At 42.4% G+C, this 17,011-nt stretch overlaps 2 protein-coding genes across 9 annotated transcripts in view; one reads left to right on the top strand and one right to left on the bottom strand.

Annotated features, from left to right (window-relative positions):
• THRB (thyroid hormone receptor beta) overlaps nt 1-8,895 on the bottom strand; it is a 392,197-nt gene extending 383,302 nt beyond the window's left edge. For 2 of the 8 annotated variants that reach the window (XM_066245976.1, XM_066245969.1), the window contains exon 1: nt 8,200-8,310. The gene's annotated coding sequence lies outside the window, so the exon portion shown is untranslated. Of the gene's footprint in view, nt 1-7,616; nt 7,710-8,090; nt 8,311-8,835 lie in introns of those variants that run through there. The other 6 variants (XM_066245975.1, XM_066245967.1, XM_066245979.1 and 3 more) reach the window with 4 other exon arrangements.
• On the top strand, nt 7,684-15,106 carry LOC136313986 (uncharacterized). The gene is made up of 4 exons (XM_066244309.1): nt 7,684-8,563; nt 9,831-10,113; nt 13,718-13,860; nt 14,928-15,106. Exons 1-2 carry the CDS (start codon nt 7,684-7,686, stop codon nt 9,932-9,934), a joined length of 984 nt encoding a protein of 327 aa, XP_066100406.1. The 3' UTR covers nt 9,935-10,113; nt 13,718-13,860; nt 14,928-15,106.
• The last annotated feature ends 1,905 nt before the right edge of the window (nt 15,107-17,011 follow it).

Here is a 17,011-nt window from a genome sequence, read left to right as displayed (position 1 = left end):
ATTAAAGAAGAAAATCCCTATTGTTAGAAAATCAACACTATATTAAATAATAAATCTCAACACCACAATGTTAATTTAATGTCGATGTGTAGAAGTATATTTCTGTCTGACACAGGAACTGTAGGCATGTATATACAATAGTAGAGAAACTCGAGTAACATTCAGCTACAAATAGGCTGTGAGATGGTCTTTAAGCTTCATTTGAAAACATTTTAAGGAGACTCTTCATGTCATCTTATTTCAAATTAAACTTGAAATCTCCCTAACTGCAGATCTAGCTTACTAAGAACATTCATTATTAGAATTAAGTTTTTAAAAGTTTGCCACATCTTGGAGAAGTCAAATCTGTTCCCAAAGATGTCATAGCAACATAGAACTGCCTCAGTTCCAGCCGCCGCCATCTCTTGATAGATTATTTTAAGAGTCTCCAACTGGGCTCATCATCTCAAGTCTCTCTCCCACTCAAGATGGATCCCCTCAAAATACTCTTTTAAATCAAAAATCCGGTTTTCTGAACACTCACTCTCTTCATGTTATCAAGACAAAGTCCATCTTCCTGATTGTGGTTAGGAAAGTCCTCACCATGTGACTCTTACCAGATCCAATAGCCTCACTTACTGTCCTTTTCACATCAGTCAGATGATTGGGCTCCTTGGAATTCTTGGGGTCCTTGCAATTCCCCAGACACTTCATACTTTGACTCGACTTTGTATATTTGCATATGTTGTTCTTACTGCCTAGAAATCTCCCCATTTCCAACTGTGGGTTCTCACTGTACACTGTACTTACTCCATCATAGAACTTAGCAATACTGTAATTGCCTGTTAAAGTGTTAATTGGACCACAGTATAGTTAATATTTAGCATTACTTAACTGTGGGTCAAGTGCTACAATATTTTATTTACTCTTCATATATTACAGATGAGGAAACTAAGCATATACAACAAAGCCAGGTGGAGCCAGAATATGAATCTACACATACCCGCTCCATAGCCCTCGTTCTTAACTCAACACTAAAGACTATACTTTCAGGGATCATTTCTATAGTTTGTTAACTCAACACTAGTGGTTTTCAATGGGGGTAAATTTGTTTCCTCTGAGACATTTAGCAGTCCCTGGAGACATTTTTGATTGGTGCAACTGGAGTGTGGGGCAACTAATGGTATCTACAGTACTAAGTAGAACACAGTGATGATACTAAATGTCCTACACTACACAGGACAGCCTTCCAGGGCAAAGAATTATCTGGCCCCAAATGCCAATATTTCAGAGGCCGAAAAACACTGTCCTATACTAACCAACTCCTGTAGCTTGTCCCAGGATACCCTGAGTATCTCTACAGCAAGGGGTTTTAAATATTTACCATAGTGTCGTGGCCCCTACTATAGAACCTGGCATTCAGTAGATGCCTGGTGCATACACAATGGGTGGATGGATAGATGAACGGATAGATAAATGGAAAGATGGGTGGATGGATGAAGGGGTGGGTGGAGGAATGGATGGAGGGATGGAGGGAGAAACAGATGGATAGAGATAGACTCCAGAAGAAATAAAATAACTTTATAAACTTTAAGGTTCGATTTTTGTGGCAATTTCAATAGAATTTATACAACCTGTTACTTTTTCCTGTTGTAGCTACCATTCAAATATAAGTACAGTATTCCAGATCTCCAGATGCTGGAAGTGGAATAGAAACTACAGTAAAGTTTAGCTGGAATTCAAAAAAGCCCACAAAAACACATATAACAGAAATGAACCATTCTCTGGCTTATGTAAGTTAATACATTTAAACATCAGAAATAAAGTAAAAAATATAGATGTATATATTTTATGATTATAATATTTTTAAATTAACAGAAATTTAGCATCATTTTTCCACCCTCACAAAACACTTTGACAATGGAAGCATTTCCGTTGCAGATATTCATAATGCACATTAGCGTAAAAACAGGCTCTGAAAACTTATGCACTAAGTTGTTAAACTCAGGATTTCCCCAAACATAATTTGCCATAGGTTAACATAAATAAATAGTAAAATATGTAACAACTAAAACAATATAAAGATCTACCAAAATATTCATGATTACGGAGGATCAAAAGTGATGACAAGATTTGTGGCTTGGGACACCAGTGTGACAGTGGAATTGTCCCTGAGATATGGAAACTGGGTATAGGGACTACAGCTGAGGTCAGAGACAAGCAAGGTCTTTTTTCCTCTGTGTGAGAACATGTCACATACTTGTCACAGAGACAGATTCTGCATATGTGGACATGCCAGTAGGTGAGACATTTATGCTTATGGAAGAGAAATATAAAAAACTAACCCAAACCCAAGAATGTCAAGATTGTTATCAATAATTATTTTTGAGTACCCATTCTGTGCAACCATTGTTGAAACCTGGGAAAAAAGAATCTTCTAAGAGAAACAAGAAGAGAGGAAAAGTATATCTGAACACTCCTAACATATGTCATAAGAGTCAAGAATACTCAGTGGCTTCTCCTGAATGTCACGATCCTACACTATACCACTAAAGCCATGATTATCTTCTTCCCTTTCTTCATCTCAAACATCCCTGAGCCACCAGAGGTCACACAAGTATATTGCCCAAATTAAGAAGACATAGCTGCTCTCAATGTGCATTTCTTTGTCCAAGCTTTTGCTTTAATCAGCTTATCACTCATGACTTTCTGAACAAATCCCTAAGTTCTTGATTACAGAAGAGGACCCCTAATCCTTGAAGCCTCTCTTTTGGAATTAGGAAGTTAAATAACTTAGTTTAGATCAATCCTTTCCTAATTGCTATATGTGCCCCATCTACGGTCCACTCTCCATGTGTACACACATATGTATATGTCCTTAATTATAAATATTATTATATTGTTATATATACATTACATAGTACAATATACCTATATCTTATGTGATGTATATGTATATGCATATATATGGGTGTGTGTCTGACAGTCACAATGTAAAGGCTGTAATATGCTTCCTGGGACAGAGTCAAGGTTCCTGGGTCCTAATCCCAGACTCTCTTGATTTGCCATTTGGAAAAGATACCTAAATTCACAATCGAGCTCAGTTTCTTGCTCAATAAAAATTATCCTGCATAAGAGCTGCCAGTCCATAAAGTCTGCGAAGTCCCTTGAAATTAGGACAATATGGACAAAACAACATTAGCATTGAAGCATGTTATTTTGCCAGTTGGCCAGATTCCAGAAGGATATGGAAATACATTACTTGTACTCAGTAATTTGGATAACCCTTCCCCTCCACTGCCTTTCCACCCCCCCACCCCCGCCACACAACACTTACTTAAATGTCATTTGACCAATAAATTAAGGAACTTAAAGTGCAGAGTGAACATCCTTAATCAGAGACTCCCTGGCCTAAACATATTCAATTCCACACCATGTGGATAAAGAGACTCCTGGACGAAATCCACTGCAATTTATACTAATGTGCATGGGCTACAGACACCACACACAATCATTTCCTCAGATTAAAATAACCTTATTTCACCGAGGGAGCCATATAAGAGACCCCAATAGGCAGATCCATTCATATTAATATATGCATATTGTCTCAAAGTTCACTGGGCTACATGCTGAGCTGCAAAATGACTAGAAAAGCCAGGCACGTAGTAGGGACATAGATTTGTGTAGAATGAATGGGGACTCAAATCAAGTAATCAAAATGACTTTAAATAAAGCAAGGAGTTAGCTTGCCACTCATTACTCAGCCAACTCAGACACTAGACTAAATCCTTGGAGCAAAATGCTCCTCTGTGATATGATGCAATCCAGGCAGCAAATGTTCACTTTGAGCAAAACCAAGTCAGAAGATGATAATATCAACGTCAGAAGAGAAAGAGAAACACCATCCTTGATTCATTCTTTCAACAACCATTCCCTGTGCTCATGTGTATTCTTTGTTAGGTGAGAGTCAAGATGACCAAACCCAACCCCTCATCACAATTTATGGGGGGGGGAGACAGAAATGAACACTTAAAAAAATTACTATGCAGGGAGAGAAGAACTTGACAGACTAAGGCACAAAGCCTCAAGGCCACCTGTTCAGAGAGGTTTATATAGTGTCATTTTCAAGTACCTGGCTGGCCTGTCCTCTCAGATTGCTTTAGTGAAAAGCTTGGTCATGACACCGGATATTTGAGAGCATCAGCCTAAAGAACATGTTAACCATTCACTCCTCTAGGTTTTCTGAGCTCTATTTCTGCCTTGGGGACACTCGCCAGAATCTCCTCTGCTGTGCCATGAAAGCTTAGGCTCCAAAGACAAACTCCCACTGGGTTCCTTTTCTTCATTATACCTTCTAAATTTTTCCCCCTCTAGGGATGGTGAAAGACATGATCATATACAGAACTTAACTTCATTTTGTGGAGAGTTGATGTTCCAGTATTGGCCATTAGACGATGTGATATCTCATAGGAGCCTATACTTATACTACAGGTGCCATAGTAAGACCTCTGTCAATGTTATCTGATCTATCCTTATAACTTTAATGTACACCCCAGTCTCATTCTTTCTCTATTAACTTGGCTACTGAGAAGCTCATAGCTAAATTAAATACTCAAAAGCAATAAGCACTTTAAGCTTTCTGTTTGATTATCTTTTGTCCCTTACCATTTTCACCAGTCTCATCATTCTGTGGGACTTTTACTATGTATTTACTCAGACATGTTTCCGAAAGTTGATACTCTATATACAAAAACAGATCTCCACAATCATCAATTGTAACTTCCTTTTAGTCTCAATTGTCTAAAGAGGTCCCGTGACTAGCTCATTAGATGATAACCCCTTGGGTATCAGAGCTCAGTTGCTTGAAAACTCAGATAATGCAATATTTCCCACAGTCGTCTGGTTCAAAATCTGTTTATGGAAGTGGAAAAGGGGGCAAAGGGGTAGGTGACTGATTTAAGTTTATAACACAGGGTAACTGCCAGGTTATTTCCAACCTACATCCGAGAGCTGTTTCTATCCTGTGTGGGATCCTGACAGTCCCATTCACCCCTTCGCCAACCACCGCTTTCCTAGACCACCAAGCTCCCTTGATCTTCTTACGGCTGCCAAAGCCAAAGACACTGCTAGAACCCGCTGCGTGAGAAGGCGTTGCTATTACCCAGTGATATATTTGTTTTCTGGAATTTCACTCTTTGCACTGACAATACCTCTGGAACTCATACAAATTCTGCTGAAACCCAGGGTACTGAAGGTCAAAGTCTTCAGGGAATCAGGTAAGACAAACTGCTGCTGAGGAATTCCATGTACTCAAGGCAAGTATGCCCAGGAAATACTTGCAGAAATAACCCTGCATCGTCAGTATTCAACACTGTACAAGATGGGGATAGCTTTCATTTCCAAAGAGAAAAACAAAGATTGGCCCATATATTCATGGCACACACACATACAGGCACAGATCTTGGCATGTTCAATTGGTACCCATTTAGGATGCTTAGGTATTTGGGGGAACAATGTTTGAGCAAAACTATTCCTTTATTCAACAAAGATTTTTTTCAGCACCTACTGTGTGCCAAGCACGGTTCAAGCTGCTGGAGAATTGAGCGTGAAGGGAGCAGTTTTTTTTCATGGACTCTATATTTGACATACAGGAGACATGCAACCAGTAGGGACCGACTGAAATGAACAATTCAAAATGCAAATATGACCAAGGAAGAGGGCGCAAACAGGGAAACAAAAACCAGCGTCTCTGGAGGAAGGAGGGGCTGCCTTTGCTCAAGTGGTGACGGAAAAAAAGCTTTTTGAGAAGGTGACACATAATCTTACACTAGAATGACAAAAAGAAGCTAAAGAAAACCAACCACCTTTACTCTGATTTCCATCAAAAAGATGAGCTTACTAAAAAAAGAAATATGCAATCCCATTTGTGGCTCCCACACCCTGTGCTTCAATCAATTGCAAAAGTCTCAGAAGAGGAAAGGAATCCACACATTCTTAAGGCAATTTTAAGAAATCACCTTTTCTTAAAGGTGTAGATTATAAGGAAGCTGTCTTAGTTCATCTCTGTAGCAGAATTTACTACAAAGAATCTGTAGGGGAGAAATGGAATGTTTATTGCTCCTGTAGTCGATTACTTCATAAAATAATATTCCGACATCAATAAAAGTATGTCTTTGAATTGTAATGCCAACAGAAATTGCTCCACAAAAATAGTTCTGTGGCTATATTCACTACCATTTACTTTCATTCGCTGGAAAATAAAAGTAAATCATATTTACTAATGGATGGTCTCCTTTCCAATATAGAACAAAACTAGGAAATTCATCAAAATAAAATACTGATAGTATCTGCTTCACAATCACAAATAATAAATGGTTTTTCACCAATGCCTTCCCATATAATATTCCCAAATAAATCACTTACTATTGAATTTCTGTTAGAGTCCATTAAACCATTAGCCAAGTGACATGAAAACTCCTAAAAACATTCATTGCTCAAAATACTTTTCATCAACACACCTTTAAAAAATGTTTCCTAATCCCTGACTTGTTTCAGAAGCAGTGATAGACAGAAGTGAAGCAGGGAGCAATCACAGTGAATATTCAGAATAAATCATGGAATATTTTGACTAAACTGAAATTTTTACTTTGTGGTCCAATGCATATTATATTATATTATATTATATTATATTATATTATATTATATTATATTATATTATATTATATTATATTATATGTTAGGTTATAATGTGTTAAAACTGTTATAATGTGTTCGAACAAGGCAAAAATAATGTAAAGATATTGTGCAACAGCTCTATATTACATGTATCATTATAAAAATTGCTGTGCTCTGATATTAATACACTGTCAAAGGAATGCTTTATGTTTTCGAACGTCAAATCAGGTCTTTAAAACAATCTTACCAGAATCTGAGAGCCGTACTATGCCAAGAGGAAGACTTTGTTTTAAGTTTATTGACTGATTAGGGATAGTGTTTGAAGCTTCACAAATCCTAAATCTGTGTGGAAAGGGGAGGATGGAAAGTCTGAACTTGTCCAAGTAAATTCTTTTCTTTTCTTTGACTCACTTGACAAATTGTTATACTCCTAGGTCCTTCAAAATTAATTTCCCATTTGGGTAATATTATACATTTAAAATTAGTAAATACAAACTCACTCCATGCTCCCTCTCCCCAACAAATCAGAAGGCTTAAGATTTAGCACTAATAATAATCCTACAATGGTCATTGGGAAATCCTTCCCCAAAGGGACAACAGCAGCTAGCTAAGAAAGGCAGAATCCAAAAAACTCCCCCAAATTAGTCCTGCTCCGAGGGGTGGCGCGGGGGTGGGGGAGCACACAGCTGGCACAACTCCTGGTATCAGAACCAACTTCAGGCCACTCAGACGAAGATGCTGCGTCAAGAGAAGCAGGCAAAGAAGCGCGACTGAGGAGGCTAGCGAAATCGCCACCGACTCCCAGAGGAGGCGGGAGAAGCTAAGTCGCCAGGCACCAGCACAGCGCACGCCAATGTCCAGGATTATTCTCCTTTCCAAAACCCGGCAGTTCCGGGGCAAGAGCAAAAAAGGGGGATGGAGGACTCACAGTCCCTTTAAACCGCACCCCCGTGTCTGCCAACCTTTTCCGAATCCCCGTGTCACAGAACTTCCTCATCATGGAAACTTCCACTCGGTTCGGCGCTGAAGATGCCAAACTCCATTTCACAAGGAGCCTGTCAACAGCTGGGTTGGGGTTTGAGGAACAGAGCCGCTGCGACTGGCGCGGGCCCCCGGCCACCCTGCTCTGCTACTGCCCACTCTGTGGCTCCCCGAGTGCCATCGCGCGGTGCCCCAGCAACCGCCGGGCACCTCCTCCCCGAGCCGGGGCGCACACGAGCCCTGCGGAGGCTGGGAATAGGGCGGCTGACACCCCCACGCACCCACGCCCGCCGCCCGCCCGCCCGCGCGCTCAGCCTGCCGCCGGCACCCTTTCAGTTTCCCGCGACAGCCCCGTCACCATCCTGCCCACCCTTCTGGACATCTGGAACTGTTGCCCACTTTTCCCACCCCGACACCCCCCCCCCGCCCTCACCCCCGCCCCCGCGCCAATTTACCAGTGTGCCCTGGAGCCGGCCGGATTGGGCGCCCCTGCCCGGGGAAGGCAGCCGGCGGGCGCTCGCCCGAGCCCGGCGAGCAGAAGGTCTCCTTTCCAAGCGCACTCACATTATTCATGCAAAGTTAATCCCCGCCGCGTCACGGCCGCCCGCCCGAGGATGTGCGCCTTCCTTGGCCAAGCCCCGCAGTCTCCACCCTCCTCCGCCCCCTCCTCCCGGCGGCGGGGTCCCGGGGAGCGCCGGCGACGGGACGTCGCGCGAGTCCTGCAAAATGTCAACTCTTTGGGCGAAGAGAGGCGGCCGTCGCCAGGGCCGCGCCGGCCCTCCCCTGCCACTCCACTTTTATAGGCGTAGGAAGCGAGTGCGGCCGGGGCACCGGAGTCCCCGCCTCTGCCGGCCCCCCGCGCGCCTGGCCCGCCCCGGTCCGCTCCCCGGGCGCTGTCTTCCACCGAGCTCCGGGCGTACGCTCCGCGGTGCGTCTGCGAACCGGTGACCTGGTTTCCCCTCCGGCCCTCCCGGCGGTCGGCTCGCACGGTGGCAACAGCCCAGAGCAGGCAAAGCCGACTCCGCCAGGGGCGCAGCGAGGAAATGGCCTCCCGGCTGCACGTCCCGCCGCCGCCGCCGCCCGGGCGGCCCGGCTGGCACCGACGCGCCCTGTCTGGCTCCCGCCCGGCCCTCAGCGGGCTCTGGGACCCGTCGGCCACTCCGGGCTCGCGTACCCCTGCCCGGCTCCCTAGGCACGCACCGCCTCGGATGGCCGCCTCCACACCTGCCTCCCTAGGTTCGGCCGCTCCCCTCCTCCCAGGCCCGGCAGTGCCTTCCGCCCAGGGTGCCCTCGCTCGGGTGGCGATGTTGCAGTGCTTTTTTGGTGGCAGCGCGTCCACCCACCGGGCTGCGTGAGCACAGAGGGTCGGGTTTCGGTATCATTCCTCTACTAGGCAAAGTGGAAGGAATGGGAACGAAGGACATGGGGACGGGGAGGAGGTGACTTCCAGAAGTCTGGGCTTTATTTTGCCCGTCCGGGCCGCGCTCCTCCCTTTTTCGCCAAACCACTTGTGGCGCGTGGCGGGCTGACACCGCGTCCTGGCTCCTCCCGGGGCCTCCCACCGCCGCGGGGTCTGGTGTTCTCTTACCATCACCAACCCCAGGAACGAGAGCTTGGAAAATCCCTGGCTTGCCCTTGAAGTAGACACCCCTTCACACCATTATGCATATCCTGGGAGATGTGTACGAGGGGTTTGACACTCTACAGGTTCCTGAAGGGCCGCCCTATTGATTTGTCTTTGCCTTGGATATGTACAAATAAAACCGGAAGAAAAAATAATGTATACTCTTGAAAGTTCTGCCCAGGCAAATATGGGTGTCTAAAGTGTTCTTTTCCCTCCGTACCCCTGCCCCATAAATCCTGAAGGCCAAAGGTTCAGATTGGGAGAAAATGAAGCGTTCTGCGCTAGAAGAATACCTGTTAAAAAATACCGAGTACTCCAAAAGCTGAAATATAGTCGTTATGAAGCTATAGTTGCAACAAAACTGTTTTGACGACAGGATGCAATTATTTTACTATATATAATATTAAAGTAATTCCGACTTCATTCGTCAATAGACAGGTTCATTTGTATAACAAAGTGAGAGAGCTATGATGATGTGTCTGTATCCTCAACTGCCTGAACAATGCATAGAGCATTTATTGGAGAGTTTTCTACAATAGATTGCCAGCCAGTGGCGTGTGTTTTATTCCAGCTTCTGGTGAGCATCCCACGGAATGGAGCGAGAAGCCACCATCCCTGCCGACAGCGTTAACCGCCACAACTGTCAGGAAATTAGAAACTGTTCCAGGCGCCTGATGCACAGTTTTCAGCGCGCTTCCAGAAAGCCGAAGACCTCAAGACTCCTGGCGAGAGCGAGGGGCCTCTCCCTTGAGACTCCGCGGTTCCTATTTCCCCTCGGTCCTTGGCGATACAAACGTGTTTTCATTCTTTAGTCGTAATGAGGCTGCACCCTAGGATTTGTCGGCTTGTAGCTGGTGAGTTGTTCTTTGCAGGGAAGCTCCCTAGCTTTGCGCCCAAAGTTGTCCCGGGATGTTTTGGTTGGTTTGGAGGAAAGCTGTGGAGTCTCACCATTTGTTCCAAACATGGGGCCCCCTGGTGGCTAACTGTGAGTAAAAAAGTTGGCCACAGAGGAAAAAAACTGGCTCTGAAAGGCCACACAACTCTTGGCAACCCGGTCATGGCAAGGGCCAAAGAGTGGGTAAACAACTTTGTAATAAAGGGAGGTGGTAGCGTGGTGATGATGGTGGTTGTGGTGTTGGTGTGGTTGGTGGTGAGTGTTTGTGGGTGGGCGGTGGTGATGTCAATCTTGCTTCAAAAGGTGGATGATAGGCCTTCAAGACTGCTGGAATTTTTAAATTTTTTCTCTTCCTGAATATAACTTGTAGCTAAATCCCTTTTTAAGTAGGAAACAACATACAGAGATTGAAGTATAACAAACACTGTTGCTTCCCTTTGTTCAAATGGCTTTGCCTTTCTGATCCCATTTTGCCTGGGAACCTCTGAAGTACAGAGTAAATTAAAATGTTGAATAAATAATGTGGCATCACTCAAACAATTCATGAGTGTGATTGTAGAAATGTTTTATAACAATGGGGAGGGCAGTTTTAATGCCACACTGCTGAAAAAAACATGAGCTATGTGGATTCCATTTGAACTCCCCCCCCCCCCCCCCAAGAGCCATCTTAGAGGCTGCATGGTAAAGAATGGGTACTAACAGAACATGCAATTTTTTTTTTCCTGATTTTATACTAGGGCAGTGAAGGAGAATTTTATGGGGACCTGACTGAAGGCAGTCCCAATCGCGCTGATTTCAGAAGACATAACCAAGCTGTTTCCATGACCCATGAGCACATTTCACCAGAGCCAGCCATCTTCACCGCCAGGGTCTATAAATATCAAGCTGATGAATTGGCTCAAGGAAACAATTTATTCATATATTCATTCATTCAATGGCAACTGGGGTTAGAAGACAAATAAAACATAGGCTCCAACAGGGCTGGGATTAGACTGACGTGAATAAGGCCAGTGGTGTCAGTACAGGGTCCGAACCTGTCTTTATTTAAAATTTTGACATATTTTTCATCATGGATAATGGTTGCATTAATTGTGATTTAAAAAATATCGCATTAAATTATATATAATTTCTCTTTTTTACTGAGGTTCTTGACATCTCCTTAAATTTTACCTCCAAGGCCTCACCCCTAGTCCCCACTCTGCTATGTTGTCATGTTACCAGAGTCTAATAAGAGAAGTAAAAATTGATTAGACATTTCTCAGTGTCAAAGATAAGTAATATACAACAAAGAACTTGAGGTCAAGAAGTGAAAGATGTTAGTATGAGATGAGGGTAAAAATCAGAAGATTTCACAGAACTAGATAGCACTTGGAACAGTCTAAGAAAAGACTAGATTTTAGAGAGCATTTGGTACCAGAGGAATGACCCCTCCAGGGACTGGAGCCACTGGTATTCTTTCATTCATTCAACAACTACTCAGGTTGCTATGCAGCCAAATGACCCAACCCTGGAGATTCCGATTCTTTCTGTTCATCATTAGTCCCTGGAATTTATTTTAGCTGTTGAGGACTCCAGTGATTCTGGTCTATGGCCAGACAGGTAAGAATGTCAAGTCCGTTTCTGCTCTTCAGGAAAGACACGATTAGGGGAAACGGCATGTCCAAGATGAACTTCAGAGTGAAAGGATAATGAGAAATATATAAAAATAAATTATGAGGTGGTTGCCGGCTTGGAGACCATAATAGCCCATCAAGTTAAGAATGGAGGGAGAAGGACTGGGTAAGACTTCCAGCTGAAGGTGGCTGTGCGGGACTTCTGGGAGAAGTCCGGGGGAGGAAAAGACCCAGATAGCTATCTTAGTTGCAGGGCTCAGTGCAAAATGAAATGCGGGGTCCTTTATTCAGAAAGCAGGAAAGACGTACCACTAATGGTACAAAATATAAAGCTATCTCTTTTCTCCCATGTTCTGTCTTTGGAATTGTCATGGGTTTTACTTTACTTACTATTTAATACCATTCTAAGTAAAGAAAAATAAACATGTAACATTATTAGCATCAACTTTACTGTTCATCTACATCATGCAATGCTAGTTTTTAATGCGAATAGAAGTGCACTGAACTCCTATGCAAAATCAACAAAATCACACAATCTGTGTTTACTAGCTCGGGGGCGCATATGGTATTTTGTTGTTTGTTTATGCATGTATGGTTTGTTCTTATCAGAACTGTGGAATCGGCACAACACGAATGCTATTGTTTTTATTTAACTCCTTGTTATGTGCTCATTCTACCACCACTCTCTCTTTGACTTACTGCACTGAGGAGTAAGGAAGGACTGAAAGGAAAAGGAACTATGGGTTCCCCTGTCCCTCATTGTCGTTTTCAGAGTAAATGGTTAGCCGGTACAGGGAAGTACCAAGTAAGAGAGGGCATGACAGAGTCCCTTGGTTGTTGTTTTCTTTGCGTTCAGAGCAAGTTCTGTTCAGAATGGAAAACACGTAACATGCTCACCTTGTACTCAGTTCGAGTTTTGCTGACCTCTCCTGCATCATGGGACCATTGGAATTCTGTGCTCATGGGGCATCAAGAATGCTGTAGATGAATGGAGAAGCGAACAGCAGCCGTGGGCATATGTACTGAGTGCGTCACTTCTGCTCACACACATGCTCCATTGTCCCATCAGATGTCACTTACAAGACACTGTTTCCAAGATACAATCACTAGGAATCTCAAGGTGGTAGACACTGAGCATTAAACTTGGTGTCAGGCCTGGAGCACGGGGCCCTTCTGAGCAGGGGGCACTGGCAGCTGCACAGATTGCATGCTCATTAAGCTGGCCCTGGGAAAAGAACTCCATCGTTTGCCAGAGTAGAAGCCTAGAGTATGTTGGAGGTGCAGTAGACAATCTAGCACGGCTGGTTATGACAAGGAGTATGTAATACAGCTAACATTTATTAAGCTTGCGTTATGTATCAGGCATTAGTCTAAATACTTCACATATTTTTAAACGTTTGCCTAAGAACTCTGTGAAGCAGCATTATTACACACTTCATTTTCCATGTGGGGAAGCTGAGACATAGGATTGTTAAATAATTTGCTCAAGCTCAGTCCCAGACACTTGTCGCAGAGGCTGGATGTACTCATAAGCAGCCCATCACGCTAGTTGTAAGCAGGAGAGGAAGTCACGGGGCCGGACATGTTCTAGAGGTCATGAGATATCTCTCTAGTTCTTTGCTTGTGGGGCTGCTATACACTGCAATGATCAGAAGAGGTCTAGGCCCTGGCTGGATAGTTCAGCTGGGCACCCTCCTCACACAGCAAAGTTGTGGGTTCAACACCTAGTCAGGGCACATGCAAGAATCAACTAATGAATGCATAAATAAGTAGAACCATGAATTAATGTTTCCCTTTCTTTCTCTCTCTCTCTCTTTCCCTTCCTCTCTCTCTAAAATCAATCAATACATTAAATATGTATATGAGGCCTAAATAAAACAGGCATGTCATCAGCTAGAAAACTAGAAAATTCCCTAATTATATTCTTTCTCTCTCCTTGTCTTCCAACAGGAGTTAGAAGATTCTGAGGCCCCTGGGCGGGAACTAGCAAGCCACAAGCTGGAAGGAACCAGGGTCCATTAATCACCACACAGAGGAAACGAGAAGACTCACATTGAACTGTTACAGTGATTGAGTAATCAACTTCTTTTGTGGTAAGCCACTAAAACATGAAAGCTTATTTGTTGCAGTAGTTAATGTTATGCCAACATACCCATCAGCCAAGCCAAACTCTATCAGAGCATAAATCGTCTTTTCTTTAAATAGATACTGTTAAAATAATGAACTAGGCCTAGGTGCATCAACGTGGAGATAGCTGCAAAACAAACTGTTGTGTTTAAAAAAAAACATTCAGGCCTGACTGGTGGTAGCGCAGTGGATAAAACTTTGACCTGGGCCTGACTGTTGGTGGCGCAGTGGATAAAGCATTGGCCTGGAAATGCTGAGGTTGCCAGTTCGAAGCCCTAGGCTTGCCTGATTAAGGCACAAATGGGAATTGATGCTTCCTGCTCCTCCCCCTTCTCTCTCTCTCTCTCTCTCTCTCTTTCCTCTCTAAAATGAATAAATAAAAATCTTTTTTAAAAAACCCTTTGACCTGGAACACTGAGGTTTCAGTTTGAAACCCTGGGCTTGCTTGGATATAGGAGTTGATGCTTCCTGCTCCTTCCCCCTTCCCTCTCTCTCTCTTTAAAAACAGAACAGAACAAAAAAGACATTCAGAGTGATAATTGTTTATTGAAGTATAGTAAAATAGACAAAGATGAAGTGTTCAGTTTGATACATTTTTAGGATTTTACACCCCTGTGTAATCACCACACAGAATTAGATAGAAAAAAATCCATCAATCCAGAAAGTTTCTCTGTACTTTTTCTCTGTTGATCTCCATTCCCCTTCTAGAATTAAACACTATTTTGATTCCTATCATCATTTATTAGCTTTGCTACTATCATTTATTTTATTGAGCTTCATGTAGATGGAATGACACAATGTATTCTCTCTTATAGCTGATTTCTTTCACTTGGTGTAATGTTTTTGAGATAAATCCACAGTATCGTGTGATTAGATAGTTGTTCGGCCCTGGCTGGTTGACTCAGTGGTAGAGTGTCAGCCTGGCGTGTGGATGTCCTGAGTTTGATTCCCAGCCAGGGCACACAGGTGAAGTGCTGATCTGCTTCCCCACCCTTCCCTTTCTCCTTTTTCTCTCTCTTTTCCCCTCCCGCAGCCAAGGCTCCGTTGGAGCAGAGTTGGCCTGGGCGCTGAGGATGACTCCATGGCTTCCACCTCAGGTGCTAGAATGGCTCTGGTTACATCGAAGAAACGGTCCAGATGGCAGAGTATCGCCGCCTGGTGGGCATGCCAGGTGGATCCTGGTTGGGCACATGCAGGAATCTATCTCTCTGCTTCCCCGCTTCTCACTTTAAAAAAATAAATAATTAAAAATAGTTGTTCTATTTTAAATTTTTATTTGATATTCAATCATGTAAATATGTAGTACCATAATTTATTTATTTATTTTTCTGTTGATTGATACTTCAGTTGTTTCCAGTTCGGGAATATTACAAATACAGCATTTTTTTTTTTTTTTTTGTGGACACATGTGCTCATATTTCTTAGGCACATTCTTAAGAGTAGAATTGCTGGTTATATATTATCTCTTAATCATTCTATGAAAGCTCTCTGATGTACTAGCACAACTATGAGCAACTAGAAGATAAGCAATTAGCACTTAACTTGTTTATTTTTACAATTATTGCAAATAAAATACCAAAGTCTAACTTGAGTGAATAAATATTATTCAGAATCACAAGCATAAAAATTCTAAAAATAATTAAATATTCAAGAGAATTATTGCCTTATGTAGCAATTACAAGTTCTGCTTGCAGCCACAAATCATTTCTATACACTAAGGCACATACTAAAAGCCTATGCAAAAACGATACTGATGAATTAAAGTGCATTGAGAAAAAGGTGAATTGGTAAGAATACCAAAACATTTCTAAATTAAATATTAATTTTCAGCTGGCTGAAAGATAGATTTATGATGAGTTGAATAATTGTTAATTGGAGTGTAATAACCAATGTTCACTGTCAGCACGCAATAGTGTAGTATGTTGTTAAATTCTTTGTCAGTTGCCAAAGGAATTTAATGGTTCAAGACATATCTTCCCAAAACATGTCAATTAAGTGCTTCTTCTTCTTTTTTTTAAAGTTATGTTTATGTGTAGAAAACATGAAAATGTAATTTTAAAAATTTTGTGAAAATATTCTTTCTTTTTTAAGAAGGGGATTAAGTAACTCTTAGTTATTTTCATGGAATAAATTCTAATTTGCCTAGATGCAACAACATATGTATTACTTATGATTATGGGCCATTTTCAGATTCTAGAATTCCTGAATGGGTCTCACTGGAATGACAGTTATAACTTTGGATTTACTTGCTATTGTTAGCTCTATGAGATTCTCAATTTGAGGCCACTATAAGTCTTACTGACACTTTCTATCTTCATGTGTTATAGCTCTCCTTCACAATAAACTTGCCTCATCCCAAGTTTACAAAGCATTGAATAAAACATTAGTCACAGAGCTCCTACAGACACAACTGCAGAACATATTTTGAGCGTCCATAAATAATACACTTGGAGCAAACAAGCTAGAACTGGCAGAGAAAACAAGAGAATCCTAAGTTTCCATTTATGCAGATTAGAGCAAAGCCCTCTACTGTGGTTCATGACAATAACGGATTGGCTATGGATTTGAGCGCTAGGTTTGGACCTTTCCTAATCATTCTGGGCATGTTACTTAGCTTCTCCTTGCCTCAGTAAAATGGCGAAAGCAATCTTGCCTCCCTGGTAGGAATGTTGTGAGGAATAACTAATAATAGATGACTAATGCTGTACACAGTGCTTGGAGCATAGCAAGTGGTCAATGAATATGACCTGTTGTTATTTCGTAAAAAAAAAAAATCAATTTATGCTATTTGAAAACTTAGAAAAAAATGGTAAAGGCTAGCATCTTATCTTGAAAGACACCTTTTAAATCAATTTACTCAGAGTGATAATTTTTAATATTTTCTTCTAAATTGATGGTCTCAATAAATATTTACCAAGTGCCTACTCCTGGGTTGGCACTCTTGTAGGCTCTGGAGATAGATCAGTGAGCAGGCCAGTCAAAGTCCTCCCCCCCTTGTGGGGCTTATGTGTAATTAAACAGGATGTAAATTCTCCGAAAGAGGAGAAACACGGCTCTCTTTGCCAAAGATTGAGCACAAACCCAGACACATGGCTGAATTGAGACGTACAGAAATAG

The sequence above is a fragment of the Saccopteryx bilineata genome, chromosome 10, assembly GCF_036850765.1.
Source record: "Saccopteryx bilineata isolate mSacBil1 chromosome 10, mSacBil1_pri_phased_curated, whole genome shotgun sequence".
NCBI classification, from domain to species: Eukaryota; Metazoa; Chordata; class Mammalia; order Chiroptera; family Emballonuridae; genus Saccopteryx; species Saccopteryx bilineata.
Note: the sequence above shows the minus strand (reverse complement) of the source record. Positions and strands in the feature narration are given on the sequence as shown.

Coding starts and splice junctions, on each gene's coding strand:
- LOC136313986 (XM_066244309.1), top strand. CDS start 7,684: ATGCCAAACTCCATTTCACAAGGAGCCTGTCAACAGCTGGGTTGGGGT. Junction 8,564..9,830: donor CTCCGGGCGTACGCTCCGCG/GTGCGTCTGCGA, acceptor GTTTTATTCCAG/CTTCTGGTGAGCATCCCACG.